This window comes from Echinops telfairi, unplaced genomic scaffold, assembly GCF_000313985.2.
Source record: "Echinops telfairi isolate 266 unplaced genomic scaffold, ASM31398v2 ScPeMD7_443;HRSCAF=831, whole genome shotgun sequence".
NCBI lineage: Eukaryota > Metazoa > Chordata > Mammalia > Afrosoricida > Tenrecidae > Echinops > Echinops telfairi.
In genome coordinates this window covers 67,089,661-67,113,373 of record NW_022104341.1, presented here as the reverse complement: position 1 = coordinate 67,113,373, position 23,713 = coordinate 67,089,661, and the positions used below count along the sequence as shown (strand labels likewise).

General features: G+C 41.3%; 1 protein-coding gene across 5 annotated transcripts in view; it reads left to right on the top strand.

Moving 5' to 3' along the window:
* FGGY (FGGY carbohydrate kinase domain containing) overlaps nt 1-23,713 on the top strand; it is a 564,284-nt gene that overhangs the window by 56,136 nt on the left and 484,435 nt on the right. For all 5 annotated transcript variants that reach the window (XM_045291915.1, XM_045291914.1, XM_045291916.1 and 2 more), the window contains 2 exons: nt 3,278-3,389; nt 15,962-16,113. In XM_045291915.1, the coding sequence (XP_045147850.1) occupies nt 3,278-3,389; nt 15,962-16,113 (264 nt within the window). The remainder of the gene's footprint in view (nt 1-3,277; nt 3,390-15,961; nt 16,114-23,713) is intronic.

The window sequence follows — 23,713 nt, the reverse complement described above, 5'->3', positions numbered from 1 at the left end:
TCCCCATCCTCATATAATATATTTGTATATGTACATGTCTTTATCTAGAGCTCTATAAATACCCTTTGCCTCCCAGCTCTTTCCTCTATTTCCATCATGTGTACATTTTTGTGTAGATATGTATTTTCATTTCTTTTGGGTAGATGTCTAGGAATTTAAATGTTGGGTTTTATGGTAACTTATGTTTAAGAAATTGAAGGCCATTCCAAATTGGCTGCATGTGATTAATATTTCACTTGTGATATACAAGAGTCCCACTTTCTCCGTAATTCTCCAACTCTCAGTATTGATAGAGTTTTTGTTATAGCTATTTTAACGAGTATATTGTATCTCATAGTAGTTTTAACTTGTGTTTTTCTTATGGCTAATAATGTTGAACATGTTGTTAGTGTCTTTTAGTCATTTGTATGTCTTCTTTGGTAAAATGCCTATTCATTTCTTCTGTCTATGTAATAATTGGTCTATTTGTCCTCTCATCATTATCAGAGTTCTTCACATATTATGTATACAAATCTTATTCCCAAATGTAATATGTCTTTAACTGTTCTTATGGCACTTTTGCATAACAGAATTTTAAATTCTTGATGAAGTCAATTTATCTTTTTTTTTCTTTTGTGGATCTTACTTTGTAAGAAATCTGCCTGTCAAAGTATAACAATCAGCCTCTAGCCATAGAGTAAGAAGTAAAGTCTGACATAGGACTGTGTGGCTAATTGCCTCCACCACCAACTGCTCTTTTTGCTATGAGATAAGAACTGCATGGTGCTTGGCTATCACTACTAAACATTTAAGTCACAGATTCTTTAGAAAAGCTCCCAATCACAAGGGGGGAAATGGGGAACAGATTTTAGAATTTAGATAGACTCTAGACATTATGGAGCCACAGAGGTTGGATGACTGAAGATATTGACTTGAGATTGTTTTTAAAGTTATACCAAACCTATTCCCTGACATTGTCTTAAAACCCAACAATGTCGCTGTTGTTGTTGGATGCCCTTGACTTGGTTCCAATCCGTAGTGACCTGATGCACCACAAAAGAAACACTGTGTGGTCCTGCGCCATCGTCACAAGTATTCTTAGGTTTGAGCCCAGTGTTGCCACCATGGTGTCAATTCATCCTCTTGAGATCTTTCCTCTTTTTCACTGCCCCTCTGTTTTACTAGACATGATGTCCTTCTTCAGGGACTGGTCTCTCCTGACAATATGTCCAATGCATGCACCATCCTTGCTTCCAAGGGGCACCCTGACATATTTCTTCCAAGACAGATTTATTTGTCCATTAGGCAGCCCATGGTACTTTCAATATTCTTTGCCAGCACCACAATTCAAACACAATGGTTCTTCTTTGGTCTTCCTTATTCAGTGTCCAATTTTCACATGCATGTGATGCAATGGAAAATACCATGGCTTGGGTCAGGTGCATCTTAGTCCTCAAAGTAACCTCCTTCCTCTGCAATACTCGAAAGAGGTCTTGTGCAGCACATTTACCCAATGCAATAGATCTCTTGTCTGCTGCTTTCATGAGCATTGATTATGGATTCAAGTAAGACATCATCCCTGTCCATTTCAACCTTTTCTCCATTCGTCATGAGGTTGACCATTGGTCCAGTTGTGAGGATTTTGGTCTTCCTTATATTTAATTGTAATCTTGTAATCCATGTGTCGAGCATTGTTTGATCCAGCGTAATCAAGATTACAGTGGTCTCTGCCTGACAGTAAGGCACCAGGAAGAAAACGCACTGTCTTTCTCCTGAGGAGCAGATGGCGGGTTAGCACCACTGACCTTGAGGATTGCAGTCCGATGACTACTGTGCCATCAGGGCTCTCGGCTTTGTTCCTTGTAGGGGAAACGCATCTGTTTGCCACTCAATACGATGCTAGCTGTAGATTTTTTTGTAGATAGTCTTTATCAGGTTGTGGAAGCTACTTTCTGTTGCTTTATTCCTGCCTTTAGTTCTTTTTATGCATCTATTAACATGATCACTTGATGTTTGTATGTTGTTCAAGTAACAATTGGATTATCTCAAATGATTTATGGAAATTGAATGACGGTTTCTTTCTTGAGACAGATACCAAATGTTCATTGTGTATAATTAATGTTTGCTATGGTGTAAGCATTAATTTTCTAATATTTTGTTAGGAGTTTTACACACCCGTGTTCTTAATGGTTATTCCTCTATAGTTTTCTTATTATGCCTTTGTTTGGCATTGGCATTCGGGTATACCCGCTTTATAAAGTATTCCTCTACTCACTAAATGCAGAAGGAGTTTGTATAGGGTTAGTACTGGTTCTTCCTCAACTGTTTTATATAATTCATTAGGGATGTCACCTGAGCCTGAAATGTTCTTTGTGGGGACTTTTAAAGCACAAAACTGATTTTGCAAGAAGAAATTTTTCCTAATTTGTCATATGTGTTTGGTCAAATCCAAGAGTCATGAACTAATTGTTGTTTTTGACAAGTTTTCCTACCTTTATGTCCCTAAGAAGAATTGCTGGCCTCTATTACAACTCCACCTAGAAGTTGTCTCTCTACTTCTTTGTTCTTAATGACTGCATACTATTTCATTTTACAGATTACATTATAGTTTATCACATAAAATGACGTTTTTCTATTACTTAACTCTATTTTCAAGCCATGTTGCATTGACATTCTTTTACTTACAGTTTTAATTACATTTTCTAATATTTCATGAAGAAATGTTACTAGACGCGGGATTGCTGGGCCCAAAGCCATACATATAAAGTTGAATAGATACAGCAAAATTATTCTCCAGTATTTGTACTAAATTAGGTTCTTACAAGAATATTCAAGAAAATATACTCCTACATATTTTGCCAGTACTGGATACCATTAGTCTTTTACAATACTGCCAATTTGAGAGAAAAATCAGTATATTTTATATGCAGGTATTCAATTATAGTTGTTTGGGGAGTATTTTTATGTGCTCCTTGACGTAGGAAATTTCCATTTTATGATGTGACGCTATGTTCTGGACTTCATTGTCATTTAGATTGGTTGTCTTTTTAAAACAAGTTGGTTGTCTCTTTAAATTGAATTAATTTGAAGTTAATTTAGATTGTCTTTTTCCATTTCTTATTACTATGTAGGTCCATATGGTATTTTAGTAGCACTAAAATTTTATGTTTTATGTTATGAACATTTTTCTTGTCACATTTTCTTCTAGTCATATCTTTACATTTTTAAAAAAGGTTCATGTTTTAATTGATGGTTTTGTTTGCTTTTAATTTATGTTTTTGTTTGCTTTTAACAACAGAAAGTTGTACAAGGAATCGAATTAAGCCTAATCCGAGGCCTTGGGTTTGATGCCACGTGTTCCCTGGTGGTTTTGGATAAGCACTTTCATCCTTTACCAGTAAACCGTGAAGGTAGGACCACTCTCATCCCTTTTCTTGGTGGGAGGAGACTGGCTCGGGCAAACTTGGCTGATCAATCAAAAGGACCAAGCTGAGGTCAGGTGTGTGGTTCTTCCCACTGACAGTGAGGTTTAGAGGTAGAGTGTTGTTAAAGTTGTGGCATGGTAGCACCAGAACCGATCTCAATTCAGGCCATGTATAATCACCAGAATCAGCCCATAGTGGATTAAAAAATTTTTTTTATTTTACCGGGGACTTATACAGCTCTTATCACAATTCATCCATCCATCCATCCATTATGCCAAGCACATTTGTACATATGTTGCTATCATCATTTTCTAAACATTTTTTCTACTTGAGCCCTTGATATCACCTTGTTTTCCCCCTCCCCAACCTCCCTCATGAACCCTTGATAATTTATAATTATTTTATTTATATTAAAAATAAGTTATAAATTAATGTTTATTTATAAAATTATTTATAATTTTATGTATTTATAAAAATAATTTATAAATTACCAAGTGGATTCATATAATAAAGGTCACACGGTCCTTTTCCCTTCAACCTTTTAAAACCAATTCTGACATGAGCAGCAACCACCATACTTACCCCCTAGAAGTCTCTCCTTTATCTTCTGGGTTAAATAATCTGCTTCAATGTTCCACGTAGCACACCCAGACTGTCTTTACAGTTGATTGGTTGATTATAGAAGTAACAAAGTACAAGTTGGGATTAAGGTCAGCAGGCCACAGCTCATGTTGAAGAAGGCAGAATCCCTTCTTCAGAGCAGGATACTTGTCTCAGCAGCTCCCAGCCCAGCAGGCTTCCTCTCCCCACTGAAGACAGGCTCCTCTCAGCCCTCCTGCTCAGTCTCAGGGCAGGCTCCTCTTCACTCTGCCAGCTGTCACCATTGAATCTGTCACAGGACTCCAACCCATCCTATCACTGCCAGCTCCACCTCCAGGCCCCTTCTGGGCCCATTGCTGGTTGCTCTGCTGTAGGGTCACTTCTGAACCTCTTCAGTGTTACAGCCCTTGACTTGTGTTACAGCTCTTTTAGAAGGCTTCTCTCCTCTTCTCTCTTCTGTCTGGAAAATCTCTCTGGGGTTGGCTGCACACATATACAAACTCCTTGTCAATTTTTAGGCATCACCCTCCCACCAAGGTTACGAACTCCGCAGTCCCTCCCTTCTCAGTAGTCCACAGACACTCCCTTTCAATAGCACGGTACTACTGGTAGTTCATTTGCATAGTGTGTTGACCAATCCCTTCAAAATTCATGCCAATTGCGAGTCAGGCCACAGTCTGGGGTAGGACCCAAAGTCTCCGAAGTACAGGGAATGTCAATCAATTTGGGCAAAATTAACAACCTTTCTGGGGGTAGGAAAGCAGGATGGAAGGTAACTTCAAGTCTTCACAGGGAATCTATCAAGCTGTTTCCCCTAGGAACCAGGCAAAAGGCCGCATAAAGGAACTCATTTCACCCTAAGTGTGGAGGGCAGAAATCCCCACTGGTTGTTGAAAGCTGAGAGAGCAAGCGGGAGGAGTAAGATGAGTAAGATAGGAGGCTCGGTAAGCAGGAGAGCTGTCTCTGTAGGTATAAGAGCTAGAGTAGAGAACCACATGACTAAAAGGCTTGAGATCTGTAGCTCACAGTGAATAGCCTTGAAACAGACGAGTAGTTTGAGCGTTTTCTGGAAACAGAGTGCTAATACCTCCATTTGCTTAGTGTATGAAACACACATTTGAGTTGGTGAGCTGAATTTATTGAAAGGAAACAGAATAGTACAGAGAGGACCATGGTCTTCACACAGAATTTAGAAGCAGATGACATGTCTATTTCCAGTAGCCAGACCAATGATGTTCTAATCACAAAATTATGCTGGTCTAGTGGGCAATGCCCTGAGATACTAACCACAAGATCAGTGGTTTGAACCCCCTAACTGCTTCTTAGGAAAAAATGAAGCTATCTATTCCGGTAACTATTTAATGTCTCAGAAACCCAAAGGGGTCATTATATTCTGTCCTATAGGGTCACTATGAGTCATAATTAAGTCGATGGAAGTTTGTTTGTTTTTGTTTTTGTTGACACTTGTGGCTGTTTTACATATAAAGTACCACTGGGCCTACTCCCAGAAGTTTTCGTAGTGGGTGAGGATGTATCCCTTTCCAGGAATGGCACCCAGGAGAACTTGCACTGGGGTTGCAGATGTCAAAGTGAACATTGGAAGTCCCTGGGTGGTGTCAGTTGTTAAAGTGCTCAGTGGCTAACCCAAACCTTGGAGGTCTGAGTCCTTTAGGATGCACATCGAAGGAAAGGCTTGGCAATCTACTTCTAAAAAGTCAGGCTTTGAAAACCCAGGGAGCATAATCCTACCGTGACACCATAGGCTTCTCTTGAAATGGAATCAAGTCAATGGCAAATGGAAGATCTGGAACACATAGGTGTGTGTGTGTGTGTGTGTGTGTGTGTGTGTGTGTGTGATGGGAGCCCTGGTGGCATGTTGGGCTACACTTTGGACTGCTAACCACCAGGGCAACAGTTCAAAACCACCAGCCACTCCTTGGGAGAAAGAAGAACCATTCTACTCCCATAAAGATTTGTAGCCTTACAAAACCCACATGGACGGTTCGACCCAGCCTTACAGGGGCGCTGTAAGTCAGAATTAACTGGGAGTTAGTATTTTTGGTTTTATAGTCATGGATCAATATAAATGCTAACATTCACCGTGCAGATAGTGCAAGTGAGTGCCGTAGGAAAACAATCACACGTGTACAGAGAGGAAGATGAGTGGCAGTGAGCCTTCTAATAACCAGAAGACAGGCAGTGGCGTGAACTGTGGTGTGCTGGAAAGTGTATGCGTCATCCAAAGGGTTGAAACAGAAAAATGTAGAACAGAACTTAACATGTCTGTGAATAAATAAATAATATGAATCCAGGCTCACAAGACTGGCTGAGATTGAAGGACTCCCTGAAACCATGGCTCTGAGATGCTGGGTAAATCTCGAACTGAAATTAACCCTTAAAGCCATCTTGTAGCTAAATAACCTATTCTCAGAAAATATAATATATTCTCTGGAATCAGAAAGTCTCATCTTTCTCCCAAGGAGTGGCTGGTGGTTTCCCTGGGCTGTGGCACGCAGCTGTGGACAAGGTAGTCATAGGCTGCATTCTACTTAAGAAACCATAATAGCTCTTTTGTTTAAAAATATGATTTTATTGTGTTTTCAGTGATGATCTACATAGCAGTTTAGGTTTTCATTCAACAATTGTCACACAATTGTTCAGCGACACTGCTTACATTCTGTACAATGTGGAAATATCCTTATCCATTTACTTGTTCTTATTCCATAAACCTAGTTCCCCTGCTCCCTGGTCTTAATATTTTTGTTTTAAATAGTTGTTGACCATTTAATCTTATACAGGTGATTTTTAAAAAAGGAGCGCAGTATGTATAGGGGATATAAATTTTTCTGAGCCAATTACTTATTTAGCTACAAGGTGACTTCAAAAGTGGCTTCAGTTCAAGGTTCAAACAGTACCTCAAGCCATTAGTTTTGGGGAGTCCTTTCGTCTCAACCAGAACAGTGAGCCTATTTTTATTTATTTAGAAATAAATAAGATTTATTTTCAATTTTCTTTGTATAGAATTTTAGAAGGTATAGAAATGTTAGGTTCTGTTCTACAGTTCCCCCCTATTTTATCAGAGACTTTCTGTTGTGACCCTGATTAAGATGGGTTAGGGGTGGTAGCTGAGAACCTTCTACTTCTCCTGATTTCAAGGTCAATGAAACTGTGGTTTGTGGCGTTCTCCTTGGATTCTTTCAAGCTTTTCTGCTCCCAGACACTACTTATTGGACTAGGATGTAGGACATAACTTCATGAACTATATCGTGCCAATTGGCAAATATGGCCCATGAGAATATGTTTCTAATCATTTAAACCAGAAAGCCCATCCTGTGAATGTCAGTTATGTCTAAGAAGTATCTGTAATTGGATAGTAGCACCTTTCTTCACTGGTGACTGTGGTAGTAGGGTACACTAGGACACAGTAGAATCAGAATCAGACAGGTATTCTGTCTCGGTTTTGCTGCTGTAGGGCCATGACACCTTCTGTTGGTCATTTAACCTCACGTGTGTCATTTTCCTCCTCTGAAATAATTGGCATAATTAAATAGTAAGTAGCTCTTCTGTAAGAATTATGTGAGAGTTTTATACCTAAATATTGGGAAAAGTTTCTTCCATCAGGTTATAAATTCCTCAAGTTATGGGAACATCATGATCCACTCACATCTATGGGCCTAGTTCCCAGAATAGTGGTTATTGTAAATCTTTGTTGAGGAAGTATGTGAATGGTTAGAACTATGAATGAATGATGATAATGACAAGCAAATTTTACATATATATGTATATATGTAAAATATATACCTAAAAATAACTATGAATACAATCACATGTCCAATATACAAGGATAAGTAAACACATTTTGCTACAAATCATAGTAACCTTTATTAAAAACAAAAATATAAAAATGTGAAGCTATTGTATCTTGAAATTTTTCATCTAGGCAGCGCTTCATTTATTTCTCTAACCCTTTCCAAAAAAAATCTACTCTCTTCAATTTAAACTTCAACAAAATGGCAGTTTTGGTGTCTTCGAGGACTCAACATGTGTTCTCTTTAATTTCTCTTTGCATTTGGGGAATAGAAAGACGTGTGAAGGGGCCACACAAAGGCCGGAGGGTGAATGTGGTAAGTTTTCTCCCCAAATTTTCAGAGGACAGCCTTTGCTACCCTGGACGAATGATCAAGTACATTGTGGGATATATAGATTTGGGGCTTCTTTCCTGGCCATTCTCTCACCAATGCAGTTTTCTTAAAACTTCTTTATTGTAAGCCCCCGTGATTTTTCCTTTGAGAAAATCTGTCATGAAAGCTCCTTTGGTATGTCAGAAGCCTGCTGAGCTGACCTCACTGCTTGAATTTAACTGGCCCAGCAGCTGTCCGTGGAAACCACTGTTTGCATCGGGTCTTTTTTGGAAGGCACCTTAATGAGACTAAGCCAAGCATATTATTGCAAGAACGTGTCTGCGGCCTCCCACTGACTGCTGAGACATGTCTAAAGTATGTTTGGTTTGAAATAAAGATGCGTATGCATGAACTAAGGAACCCTGGTAATGCTATGGGTTAGGCATTGTGCCGCAAACCACAAGGCTGGTGGTTCAAACTCACCAGCCATGCCACAGAAGAATTTAAACCCTATATGGGATCTATATGAGTCAAAACTGACTTGATGGCAGTGGGTGGAACTAGAACACTACTAGTAATACATTTTGGCTTATCCTCATTTATGAACTAATATTTATTTTCCTTCTTGCTATCCATACTATTAAAATGTATGTGTGTATCTATGCTTTGGGTGAAAGTATATAGGGAAAATTAGTTTCCCACTTGGTAATTTGGGTAATTTATACATAAAGTGTTATATAACATTATTTGCCTTCTCCACAATGTATTCACATTTTCTTCATTTCCATACTAGATTCCCTGTTTCCTTTTTTCTATATTTTCTACCCCTTTGTGTTAGTCTGGATCGACTGGAGAAACAAATTCATAGACACTCATATGTGTATAAGAAAGAGCTTTATATAGAAGAGCAATTGTATATTGATAAAACATCCCAGCCTAGTCCAGATCAAGTTCATAAGTCCGATATTAGCCCATATGTCTGATACCAATCCATAAATTCCTCTTCAGACTCATGCAACATATGCAATGACTCCAAATGCAGGAAGATCACAGGCCAGCGGGTGGAAAGTGTTGTGGATTCAGTGGTAGTGGAAGCATCTCAGTGCTTCCAAAATGTATTACTAGTAGTGTTCTAGTTCCACCCACTGCCATCAAGTCAGTTTTGACTCATATAGATCCCATATAGGGTTTAAATTCTTCTGTGGCATGGCAGGGGTCCCCATGTGACTCCTCTAGCTCCCGGGCCCTAGGATACTTCCATGTGTCTTGTCACAGGAATGTCTCGCAGGGAGACAAGCAGAGAGTGTCAGTGTATCTGGCCTCCAGTGAGGTCATCAAGCTGTGACCTGATTGACAGTCTAGACTCCACCCCTTCACTCTTACTTTCTCAAGTTGACACCAGATTATGCAACCACCACACCTTCTATTTTTGCATCTTTGCATTTGGGAAATTGTTGTTCCTGTGACCTTGCATAGTAGGCTGTTGTTATGAAACATATTCTCTTGGGTGGTGGTGTTCATTTTATGGGTCTATTGTTTGGCCCACACGTGACACCAGGATGGCTTCAGTTCCAAATCAGAAGAGTACCCTGGGGTCATAATCATGGGGTTCCTCCTGTCCCCATCATACCACAAAGTGTGGTCATTTTATTAATTTAATTTTTTTCACTATATTTGTCTATCATTCTGCTCAGAACCCTCTGCTGTGATCTCAGGCAGAAGTTAATAATGGTACCCGGGCACCATCTAGTTATTCTGGACTAGGGGTTGTGTAAATTGTGGTTCATCAGTACCATGGCCTAATTGCTCCTTTGAGTCTTTGACTTTCTTCCTTTTCTTTTGCTCAGGGTGGAAGAGAGTCAGCATTGCTTCTTAGATGGCTATTTTACAGTCTTCTAACGCCCCAGACACTACCCCCTGAAATAGGATGCAGAGTGTTGTCTTTATGCATTGTGTTGTGCCGATTAATGTAGGTGTTCCCTGGGTTATGGTCCTTTGCTGTAGAGCCCAGAAATGTTGTCCAGCGAGTTTGGGTTATACCTAAGAATTTTCCATGGACGTGCCCATGTGTGCTTTACATACTAATATACATACAATATCTACAGTTACATAGGTAAACATGTTCACCACCAAATTTATATCTGCAGGTGATTGTGTTCTCTTAAGCCCGTCCACACCTCTTTAGCATCCCCATCTGTGAATCAGTTGTAATGTTGCTGTTTCAGGATTGCCTGTGTTACAGTCATTACTGCATTTGCCCCAGTGCTTGTGTTCCTCTCAAGCTCTCTCTTTGCTTTGGTTTTATTGTGTGATTTTCACCATATTGGGTATACACTTTCCTTTTACAGTCTCTTTGTATTTATCGATGTATTAAACACATATGAACTGATATTTATCTTCCTTTTTTTCTTGCCTTATACATTAGCACCTACCATGTGGCAAACCCTATCTTATTTAAGTACTGGAGTGTCCAAGATGAATATGAATGGTCCTTATTATTCCTGGCTCATGTAACTTTGTTCTGTCCCAGCAGGACAGGGACGTCTTTATTGTGAGCCACCTCAGAAGACAGAGGCCACACATTGGTGATGAACAAACCAACTTCAGCCCAGCAGTGCAAGGCATTCTCTAGTTAGGAGCCTAGGCCAGCCACGCCCCCTTTATTAACTTTATTTCAGTAGAAGTCAGGTGGTGATCTGTTAGGGATGTTGTAGGAAAAATTCTCACCCTGTGTGGGACTGTAGACATTAGTACCCCTATGATTCAAGGACCTTCGAACCTGCTGAAAGATGATGATTTTAACCTTGACCGCACATTAGAGAATCAACTGGGGATCTTATAAAGTATGAACAGTTCCTGAACCACACCCTTAAAATGTATATTCAGTTGTTGGAGTGGCGCTAGGGCTTTGGGTTTTATAAAAGTTTCCTTAGTAAATCTAGTATGTAGATAATCACTGGCCAGATAAGAATAGACAACCAAACTATCAGGAGCAAACACACTTCAAGGGCAAGAGGAGCGTTCCTTGTTAAGCTTGCATAAATATGAATCCTCTCTGCTGCCATCTGCTCTTCTCATTGCAGGTTGAATGGCCTTTTGTTAGCAGGTCCTCTATTAAAAGAGTAGCTAGGTTGTAACCCTAATATTAAGTGATGAAATAACTCTCAGGTTAAAATACACCCATTCATCAAATGCACGCAGGTGTAGCTAGCACCCAGCAGTTTCTTGCCTTTCAGCAGATTATATTAAGGTTAGATTTTTATCTGAAATGGACTACCCTATGCTAAAAAATAAAAGAGGGATTTTAAAGGTGGTTTATAAACTCGTTAAAGGTCATGTCTACCTGCATGGTCTTGACCAATTCTTGGTTGATTAACTGGAGTCATTATGAAGAGTGAGGAGTGGGGTCAGGAGATCACCAATAGTCCTATTCATCATTAAAATTGATGGGCCAAACAGACAAAGGTGTTGTCATCTTTAGATGTTATCCAAAAAGGAAAAAGCAAATATCCAAGTCAATTAAGTATTATGGTTTAAAATCACAACAAACGCAAACCAAACCTATTTCTGACAAGTTGTTTTTGACTCCTCGTGACCTTATAAGACATCGAACTGTTCATTGGAATGCCAGGGCTTAATCCTGCCACACCTTAATCCTGTGGAGCAGCTGGGGGATTAGAACTGCTGACCTTGCCATTGTCCATGAAGCACCTAACCACAATGTCACCGTTTCTTTTTTAAAGAGCATTAAGCATTTCTCTGTGACAAGATTGTCTCATGAGCAGCCAGTTCTTTTCCATTTCCTCTTCCTTCGAAGTTAAGAATGACTCCTGCGTTAGACGTAAGCGTGGGTGCTGTCCCCTGCCTAACTCGGCATCCCAGGGTGAGGCCTCCTGGCTCAGAGCCTCCTCCTCCTGGTTGGGTCATCACCCACATAAGGATCCTTGGAGAGGAAGAAAGGTTGATAATTTGTGGTGTGGAAAGGGTTACTCCTGAGGCTACTCTGTGCAACAGAAAGCTAATAGGAAGATGATTTTCCTGATTGATAGTCGTCTTTTCCCCTCAATACAAGAGAGTGCCAGGAACCCCAATCACCATTAAAATCAAGGCTGGCATATGTGAAGTGTTCACAATCCTAATAGAATGAGGAAATAAATGGATCGTCCGTTTGCCCAGGGATAAAGTGACTATTGTTAGTTAGTTGCCATCAAATCAGTTTCACCTCATGACTGTTACACGCAGGCAGAGTAGAATTGTGGCACAGGGCTTTCGGGGCTGTGACCCTCCAGAAACAGATCACCATGCGTGTGTGTCTCCCAATGCGCTTCTCTGTGGGTTGGGAGTGTCAGTCTTTGGGCCTGTAGTTGAGTGCTTAATTGTTTGCATTACCCAGTGACTCCTTGGTCAGCTGAGTGTATAACCCCAATTCTGCTCACCTGAAGTGCCTCCAGTTCTCTGAAAAGGTTGCTCCTCTAGTCTGTGGTCAGTTTGTTTCAACGCTGTGTGTTGTGTGGTCATTTTTTCTCCACTTTTCCTTCAGTTAGATAATCAACAGCCAGTCATTTTCAGAAGCGACTAAAGCTCTTGTCTCTTGGAGATTCTGTACCGTCTCAGCTAGTAGAAAGCCTTCTTCCTTTTGTTTGTCCACTCTGTTCTCCGGTCCAGAATTTTCTTCACGACAGTCAGCAAATTATTAAATGCACTCAACCACATACTCAGTAAAGGCAGGGATTCTGACATATATTTTTCTGTATCCCAGTACCCAACACTGTGTCTGGCATGTTGTAGAAGCTCAGTAAAAGACTAAATGAGCTTTCAATTGAGCCAGTTATTTGTGATTTTCTACAAGAACTGAGAAAAGATTGACTTTTCCCTTTTCAACCAAAATGAAAATTCTTTGTTTATGATCATAGATATTATGTTATGGTCTGTTCTGTTCAATTGAATTCTTCTGACTGCTTTTTGGGAGACACTTTCTACAGCCCTAGTGGTGTAGTGGTTATGGGCAGAACTACGATCCACATGGCCAACAGTTTGAAACCGGCAGCAGCTCTGAGAGAGAGAGAGAGAGATTGGAATTTCTGCTCTCCTAAACAGTTTCAGTCTTGGGACCCCACAAAGGGTCTCTGTGAGTCAGCATTGACTCAGTGGCAGTGAGTTTGGTTTGGGTTAGATAGAGCCAGTAGTAGCAGATTGGTCTATTAAAGTTGGAAGTTCCCCAAGGCGTGCTGGTATCGTTTTATTAACGGTACCCAGGTGATTCTAATAAGCAGCTAGAGGTGAGAACCAGCGCTTTAGGCAATTCTGGTGCCCAGCAGGGTACCCGCCCCCCCTTTAAAAAAAAATCATCTGCCTGTGGAAGACCTCAGACACTTTGTCTTATTTGCAAAGTACTATTGTTGTTTGAATAGCTTTGTGGGACCTGAGAGCTCACCAGTTTTCAGGCGAGGCCAGTAACTCTCAGCCTTACTTCATGATGATGATGATGATTATGATGATGATTTTATTTGCGTATTATTAGGCGGAATGATTTGCCTTTTAGTTAAAAAAATTTCCCCCCAAAGCTATGTGGAAGAGCAAAGAAAAGGGGGGAAGGAACCCTGTAAAAACGACAGTGGCGTGTCCTATCCATACTGGAAGTCACTCTTTGGTACTAGAAGGAATGGGATCTGGCTTCTGATGGAATCTTTGGAATCTTCAGCCAGTTACTGCCAAGGAGAGACAAGAATAGCAGATGAGGGATTTAAGGGTCTTCAACTTTGGCCATGGTCATGATACACTTGACAGAGTGGCTGGAAGTTGAAATGGTGGTCCTGGGTCTGTAACTTATCTGGACAAGCTCTACTGTTTGCTCAGGTACCTGTTTTCACCCGTGGATGACTTCCCTGGGTGCAGACAGTGGAAGGCTTTAAAAACTGCCAGTCAGGTTCTTGCTGCAAGCAGATGAAGCAAAGATTTCTGAGCAAAAGATTAGGTATTCACATTTGGAGAAATGCAGGATTTGTAATGATAGAAGAAACCAGGCCATTCCCCTCTGAAACATAAGTTACATGGATCCTCCTGGGATACAACCTCTTATAATATTTTAAATAAATTCCTATAAAATAACAACAAGAAAAACAAGTGTCCTGTGTACCTACTATAGAAAGTACAATAAATAAATAAACAAACCAGTTGCCATGTAGTCTGTTCCAATTCATGGTGACCTTGTGTGTTTCGGAGTAGAACTGTGCTCAGTAGGATTTTTAGTGGCTGGATTTTCAGAATTAGACACCAGGCCTTTCTTCTGAGGCACCTGTGGGTAGACTTGAAGCTCTAATTTTCAGTTGAGCACTCCATTTAGAAGAAACAGATGAAATGTTTCCATATTTGCCGCAAGTTGTTTTATTCTTTATTTTTAAATAAAGATTTATTTAATGCTTTAGCTTATCCCCAACCTTTAGTTTCTTTGAGTTGATTATTCTTCCATTGTTGGAGTTCACAAGCAAATGGTTTTTGTGCTTTCATTGTGTATCTATATATCCATGTAAACCAGTAATATGTATTCAGCGTGCTTTTGATTTTTCCAGCTGATATTCATTACTCATGATGATATTTGTAGCTCTAGTTTGTTTTACCAATCTATTTACCCATGATCTACAATGATCTAGTTTCGAAATACACTGGGTGCATTTCTTAAGTATAAGCTACTGGGCCTGCCTTCAACCTCTAAGTCTGAGCTGGCCGTTGGAAAATGGCACTAATGGTACTTACCTGATAGGGTTGCCATTCCTCTCTGGGTCTGCCTGATTCCCTAGACAATCTAATAACCAAATTAGGGAAAAACCATTTCCTTATCTAATGTCAATTAAAATTTCTAGGAAAAAATGCAGGCAAGTAGCAGATAAAAAAGCCTTGTGTAGCTATTAGATGTATCATACCATGGAGGTATTTTTTTTTTCTGGCCATCTTTAAAAGCAACCAAATTTAAGAAGCCAAAGTATTGTTTGTCTCTTATTCTCTGCGCTCCTTTTCTCAAAATATTCCCAGAAGAGCTTTTCTAGAGCAGAAAATGGACAAGAAAGGGGCGAAGACAGGAGAGAGAGAATGAATAATACAACAAATGGGCTTATCTTGACTGTTTTTAGCTTAGACTTTTAACCTTGGGGCTATGTTCAAAGAGAAAACTTCCTTTTTTGCACAACTCTCTCTCTCTTTTTTAAAGAAATCATTTTATTGGGGGCTCTTCCAGTGCTTACAACAATCCATACATCATTGAATCAAGCACAATTTATACATATGTTGCCATCATTTCCAAAACAATTCTCTCTTTTTTAAAGTACATGCCACTTTAGCAGTTTCTACATTGCTAATTCTATATTAAATCTAGAATGCAGGACCTCTGGTGGGTTACACATTGGGCTGTTAACCGCAAGGTCAGCAGTTCCAAACCCCCAGCCCCTTGTGGGAGGAAGATGAAGCTCTGTACATCTGTGAAGCAGATCTCTTGAAGGGAATCGGAAGCTTGGGTAAAATGCACTTCCCCTGAGCCTTGGAAGGAGCCCTGTTGGTGTAGTGCTTACGCCTTGCTGGGCTGTCGACTCCCATAAACAGTATCAGTCTGGGAAACCCACAGGGGGTCACTATGCGTCCCCAGTGATTCGATGGCAGTGAGTTTGGTTATGGTGGTGGCCCTTTGAGTTTGCTCATTTCTGAAAGATAAAATCATATTAAATCTTGCAGCTCTTTTGGCCTTGAGGGATCCTTAACCACTCACTGCCTTAGTCCAGAAAAAAATAAAATAAAATAAGGTGTCTGTCCTTATCTCTCTCTCTCTGTCTCTCTCTGTTCTGTTAGGAGATCCTCATCGAAACATCATCATGTGGTTGGACCACCGAGCTGTGAGTCAGGTCCACAGGATCAATGGAACCAAGCACAGTGTCCTCCAGTATGTTGGGGGAGTGATGTCCGTGGAAATGCAGGCCCCGAAGCTACTGTGGCTGAAAGAGGTGAGCGCGAGGGATTGAGGAGGTGATGCTCGTGGGATTTTCCCATGAACTCTCGGAGGACTTCCATTTATTGCAGACCCGTGCATGCCAGGCACCCTCATAAAGCATGGCTCTGCTTTACTTTGCCTATTGACTCCCTTTGAAGGGCTGATCCCATTTTGGGGCTTTCCCACTGGTCGTTGATTGATTGGGTTCCTACTCACGGTGATCCCATGTGTGTCAGAGTAGAGCTGTGTTCCATGGAGCTTCAGTGACTGATCGATCAGCTTACAGTTAAATGACTGCCATTTAAATATGCTGAACTCATGCCGTGCATTGGGGTAAGTATTCCATGCAAGGGTGGATCTTCTACAATAACCTTGTAAGGTAGATGCTTTTGTTTTTGTTTTGTAGAAAAGGGAAAATGAAACATACAAAGAAACAGATTAACCAATTAACTCAAATGGACACTAAATTTGTGACTGAAGTGAAGCATCTAGTTATTCTTGATTCTGTGACTCCCACAACATGTTTGGCTACTGGAGGCCCACCAAAGGGATCAGAGAGCTTGATAATAATGACAATAATATACATGAACCCCTCGCAGAGACTATGCAAGTAAGCTATGTAAACCCTGGCAAAAGGGTTGGTTACTTTGGCCACTGTGGTCATCTTAAAGGGAGTCCATCTCACAAGCAGGGGTGGAAGTTGTTCACTACCACTAAGCAGTGTGTCTTTTGGGCCCTGGGACCCTGCGCTGAGAACCTTGTAGATCTAGGAGACAGAATTGTAACACCAGAGACAGTGTGCCTGTGGGCACAACCAAGACGCTGTCCTGCTTGAAGACCTTTCTCAGGAGTCATTCCTGATCTGAATGGGAACCTTGTGCTTCTCTAGTAAGTCCCATTATTGTGATTGTTAATTCTGGATGGCTATTGCGGCAGATTGTTGATTCCAGAGGAGAATATTGCCACGGGAGAAACAAGATATCCGAATTAGTGAGGGAGGGGGGAGTTTGGAGAGGGGAGGCATGTCTGATGTCTGACCTCTACCTTGTATGAGTCAGCTTTGAGCTGATGTCCTTTCTCCCACTCTTTGTCAAGTTAGAGGAAGTCTGACATCACCGCAACCTTTGTGTGTGTGGAAGGGGGGGGGAGGGGCGGAGGGTAGGGGGAGGGGGCGGCAGTGACAGCCCAGATTTAAACCTAGGACTGGCTGATTCCAAAAATAATTTCTCTTACCTGTCCTATACTCACCTGAAGTTCAAGAGGTTAGTTACCCTTCCAATTGGAAAGTGACTGAGCGGGGATGTAAATCCATATCTCTAATTAGAGCCTTCTCGTTCCATAGACTGTAGCTTCAGATTATTAGCCTTTAACCCTTTTGACGTTTTTAGGGAATCCCTTTCTCATTTCACTTGAACTTGAGTTTCTCTATCTTGAGTGATAGGGTACTCTCCGGTTCGAGCACTTGCAGGTGGTTCCCATTTCCAGATGTTAAGACTTCTTTATGAAGTGTGGAGAGTGGTGATGTCAGCTTAATGGTTCCCATTAGAGATGGATGTGTGAGAAAGTTCAAGTCCCTGGGGAACCTTGGAGGCTAGAAATCCTCTAGGTGGTCTGGGAGGAGGGAATCCATCTAATGAGCCGGACCTTGTGTGATTCATTTACTGGCTGTAAATTTGAGGTGGGCTGAGGCTTCAGTCCCTCTAAGTGGGTACAGGAATGGGAAGAGCTTAAGCGAACTGAGGATGTGCCCCATAATCACTCCAAGGGACAACGGGAGTGGGGGTGGGGGTGGGGGGTTACTTAAGATGGGCTTCAGTCATTGAAGGAGGTTTGACTTATTATCAGTTCTACAGTGAATCCATTTGGTGCATTTGCATTTTCAGAAAGGCCTCTAGAGTCTGTAAGAGTTTGAAAACACTCCGTTATGTGAGGTGTGGATTTTAGGAATCTGATTTGGACTCTACCAGCAGTGCATTGTGGGTAGAGCATGCTTTCTGCAGGCCTTACTTTTTCTATCAGTTTGAAAACCTGATCCAAATCTATTTCTGTGACTACAATACAAGTCAGGATAGAAAGGTAACTATGTTACTCCGTGTCCACATCCTGCTCTGTGTTTTATAGACATGAATTGATGTATCGTAACAAGTTCTGCATGGTAGAGAGTATGGTGGGCTATCTCAAGTGATGAGATATGCATGCAACTTCTGCACAGTGAAAAAAAGGAGATAGGAGAAATTTAGTACATTTGAAGTAGTGTGTTGGCAAAGAATCTTGAATAGATCTTGGACTGTCAGAAGAACAAACAGATCTGTCTTATCAAAAGAACTATTCCCCCTCAAAAAGCAAAAACAAACAAACAAATAAAAACACTGGAATGCTCCTTAGAAATAAGATGAGGAAATATCCCCTTGTTTAGTTTGGACACGTCATCAGGAAAACACTGGTCCCTAGTGGAGGTGGGAGGACCAACGCATCATATATTGGTAGAAACCCAAACCAAGCCCATTGCCATTGAGTTGATGCCAACTCACAGTGACCCCATAAGAATGGGTCGAACTACCTCACAGAGTTTCCAAGGCTGTAAATCTTCAACAGACTAGGCTGCCACATCCTTCTCCTGAAAAGTGATTAATAGGATCAAGCAGAAGCTTCTCCCCTTAGCAGCCAAGTCTTAACCACTGCAGTACCACCAGGCTTCTCTCATATTTGGTAGAGGAGTAGTGAAAACAAAGGGAATTGTTATTGAGGGTAATTGACACAATAGCCACAATGAAGAAATCAAACACAACCAAGATCGTGATGAAGACACAGGACTGGGCCATGTTCTGTCATATCAGTCACGATTTAGTCAACTTGGCAACGAATAACAATGACAACTGAGCTCCAGATCCCAGCTCATTCCATCCGGTCATGCTATGCTGAAATCCCTTCTATGAAATGTGCCACTTGGGGGTGGTCAGTAATGGAGACCATGGTGTTTTCAAGCTGTCCTAAACTGATTTCAAGAAAAGAAATGGGTTGACCAGATTGTCTCTTTGAGTATACAGCGACTATCCCTGAATTAATCCAGTAAGATAGGGAAGATGCTCACCGGGACATCATTAGGATCTTTTTGACCACCTGCTGTGTGGCCAGCTTGGGGCTTAGTTTTGCTGGAGTTAAAATTAATTCAATTAGCATGAACCTTTCATGATACTTAACTGCAGTTGAAATCAATCTATTTTAAATGTAGTCCATCGAGAACAATTAAGCCCTAGACTGCATGGCCACGATTATGGCCTTCCATGGTAATCTATTTCTTTTTTTAAAATTCCCTTTAATTTTCTGTTTAAGACTCTGAACATTACTTCTTCTGTATGTATTTGGCTACCTGAAGTGAGCCTGAAATCTGTTTTTTAAGCTTTCTTTATTCTTTAGATAAGCATACATAGGACTCCTTCCTGAGAACCCCTTTGATTTCAGCATGTTTGAAAATTTGAAATTAAATATATTTCCAAAATCAGATTTAGCATCTTGTCTTTAGAGCCTAAGCAAAAAGCAAAACCAAACCCACTGCCACCAGGTTGATTCTGACTTACAGTGAACCTACATAGCGTTTTGAAGACTACAAGTCTTTATAGGACAGATAACCTCATCTTCCTCCTGCAAAGTGGCTTATGGGTTTGAACTACCAACCTTGTAGTTATTAGGCCAGCGTCTAGCCCACAGCAGCACCAGGGATCCTTACCATGATGACCTATACTGCTTCTTAAATGCTGATGTACAAATGAACCAGATGAAGTGCAGATTCTGATTCCATACATCTGGCATGGGATCTGAGAATTTACATTTATTGCAATCTCGCAGGGGATACTGATGCTGCTGATCTGTGGATTTGTAAGACCACTGCCAGTCTGTGAGGTTCAATCCTTTTTGTTAATGATCAATGATCATAAACACTTTTTACATGAGAACTTATGGGAATCTTGGTGGCTGAATGGACAACATGTTGGGCTGCTAACCATGAGACCAGCAGTTCTAACCCACCAGCCCCTCTGCAGGACAAAGATGAGACTTTCTATTCCAGTAAAGTATTACAGTCTCAGAAACACACAGGGGCAGTTTTGCCCTGTTTACGGGGTCACTTTGAGTCAAAGCAGACTTATTGGTAGTGATTTTGGAGTTTTTGAGGAGGCATGAGGAAGGTATGTAACTTTAATGCAGCTGTTCAACACCATATTAAACAGAAATTCATTGGAACATCATTTGCTTCCTCTTGATTCATTTCTTAATATGTCAAATCTTAACTGAGCTCTGAACCCGCTCGAAACTAGTATGTATCTATGAGCAGCCCAGAGGATATGGGCCAAAGAGAACTCAACCTTACCCTGGAGGAGTGGAGTCCACTGCGGTCCGTGGTCAGTGAGCATAAGGTAAGGCATGGGTGGAGGGTAGAGAAAAATATGGACACGGAGTCACCAGAAGATTGACTAAGTGCTGTGATGCAAGAAGCACTTTGTTTCGCAGAGGCCACAGTGGAGACGAGCATCAAAATGTGAGTGATGTTTCACCTAGCAGAGAAGACTAAACGGACATTCTAGGCAAAGGCTGTAGCTCGTGTGTGTGTGTGTGTGTGTGTGTGTGTGTGTGTGTGTGTGTGTGTCAAGGTCCCAGGGCCAGAGCCTGTCTTCGTCCCTGGTTCGTGTAGTAGTCAATGAGAGGAGGTGAGTAGCTGGGGTCTCTTTGGTGGCAGAAGTTTGTTTCTTGTTTTTAAGCAAGTGAGGGAATATGTGATACCATTGGCAGGCACGTGAAGATTGGATCCTCTAGGGACACCTGTGAGCTCAGTCTAGCTGAAATGACGCCTGCTGCCTGCTATTGACTGGCTGTGAGCTAAGAAAGGTCTTAACACCCCGAAATGGCTGAAGACAATCAGAAAAAGAATTATTTGTGACAAGTGAAAATTAGTTGACGTTAAAGTGCCAGTGTTCAACAATCAGCTTTATTAGAACACTGCTACACTCACAAGGCAGAGCTGGGAAGTTGGGATGGAGACTACTGGCTAGCAAAGATGAAGCTCTACTAACTGACACTTAAGAGAAAACGCCTTCATCCACCCAGGGTCTTGATAATGCTACACCTTCTCCCCAGAATAGTTTTTGTTCTGTTCACCAGGGATCATTTAAACCTCCTCCTGAAAGCCACTTCCTTAATAGAGTCTTTCCTGATCCTCAGATAAAAGACTGAGGATAATGAAGTCTCCCATCATTATTTTACTTCATTTTACTGGTTATAACACCTTCATTTACATGATGATTTATATATAACCCTTACCCCTCCAAGTATTGAAAGTTACAGGAGGATGGTGAGCACATACACTTCATTTATTTCTGTGTCTTACTCCTAATCCTGCGATCTGCAGATGGCACAACCTTCCTTGCTGAGAGCCAGGAGGGTTTGACGTGCTTCAGGGGAAAGTGTTGAAGAGCAAAGGTAGTCCTTTGCGGAGTAAGGTGTGCCTGGCGGAAGCCACAGCGTTTTCCATCGCCTCATGCCTGTGAAAGTTGGACAGTGCATAAGGAAGACTAGAGAAGGATTGATGACTCTGATGAAGAATACGGAACATAACTTCTAGAAGAACAAAAAAAATCTGTCTTGCAAGAAGTCTAGCCAGAGTGCCCCTTAAAATCGAGAATGGTTTTCGTATCTTATACTTTGAGCGTATTATCAGGAGAGTCCAGTCCCTGGAAAAGGACGTCATGCGTTGGTAAAGTAAAAACCAAAAACCAAGCTCACTGCCATCAAGTCAGTGCTAGCTCATAGTGAACCTCTGTGGGTCTTCGAGGGGGTAACTGTTTATGGGAGTACTAGGCCCAGTCTTTCTTCTGTGGAGACGCTGGTGGCTTTGAACTGCTGATCACGCAGATCACAGCCCAAGACAACCACTGCACCAGGTACAGGGCTAGTGGAATCGAGGAAGGCCCTCAAGCAGATGGGGATGCTTGGCTGCAGCAGTGGACTCACACATGGCAACTGTAGGATGGTGCAGGACTGGTAGTGTTTTCTTCTTTTGTACCAAGGTTGCTAACTTGGAACCGACTCCATGGCACCTTAAAGCAATTCCAAATCAGGTACCTGGCACACAAAAGGTGTGCAATGCATACATTTTGAATACAGTAAGCCTGGATTACAAGAATTCAGTAGGGCAACCCATGCTTGCATTCTGTTATAATAAATTTGCCTTTACTTTGAAATTATTAAACCACTACTCAATGCATTTTTCATTACTATCACCTTCGTTTGCTATACTTGCAACTTTTAAATTATTGAAAAGACTTCAAGCCTTTATTTGTTTAACCCATCCACTACTCTGGAGCTATTTCCCCTTATAGTTAATCAATATCTATTTCTTGTACTTTAAATCATTTGGGGAGCAGACAGCCTCGTCTATCTTCTGTGGCGTAGCCAGTGGGTTTGAACTGCCAGCCTTGCATTTAACAGTCTAATGCCTAACTCACAGCACCACCAGGTCATTTTTACTTTCATAAAGCAAAGCTTATTTAGAATCCTCATGTACCTGTTCTGATTTACCTACTCATTTGACTTAAAGACATACCTTGCAACGGATCTCATTTTAATATGGGAACTGCCTCTAATTTAATTGGCCCAAAGAGGAGCTATTGTAGTACTCTCAGTGAGAATGAATGAAGCTCGGATTAGGCACTCTGGCATGGAGAAGAGATGGGCCCCAGAAAGCTGTAGGGTTTAAAATCAGCAGGACATTGGGACTAATTGGCAACGAGGGATGAGTCCGATGGAGGAGTCAGAGCTGACCACTCGCTTCAGTATTGCTGTCATTCATGCGCGCCTTGTCCTTAGCCTGGAATCCGATGTCAGTGAGAGAGTTGGGCAGAATTTTGAGTTCAGACTTCCCAAAGACTTGGATATGTGCTAGGACCACCGTGCCTCTGAGGCAAAGTCACCCAGGTCCTAGCCCTGCGTGATATGGAACTTTAATCATGTCCTCTACATTTAGGGTTTCTGCAGTTCAGGTTGACGTGTGGCTCCTTAATGAGAACTGTCAGATAAAAGGGAAAATGCCATTTGAATTTTTCATAACCCCCAGCAGTCTGGCTTTTCCATTTGGTCTCAATGATTCTGACTCTCATCTTAATGAAGGCCAAATGTAAATTAAGATCTGTCAGGCTAAAACAGCTGGAGTCTCCTATCTTTATAAACATGAAACCTCATAGTGTAACAAGGTGCAGACTGAGGAAGGTCAAGAAAGTTAACGGGCTGATGCCGATCCTGACAGCTCAGTGTTAATGGTAGATAATTAATGTGGCTCACAGGAGCTGCACAGAGATATTCCAATCCATCTTTTAACTCATTTCCTCTTTTTTGCCATGATCAGCAGAGTATAAAACTAATAATTTTATAGTTTGAAATTTCTTTGTCCATCTCAAAGGTCTGGCTTTTGTGGGTCAGTCTAGAAGAACTGTCTGCCCCTCCATCTCCACAGTTCCTGCTGTATTGTTTCTGCGCCCCTGATACCCGACTGGGAAAGGGGATGAAGGCCACTGTGAATGGTTCTAATGTACTTCCCTAGTGTATGCTGAGTGTTTGGAGTGGCG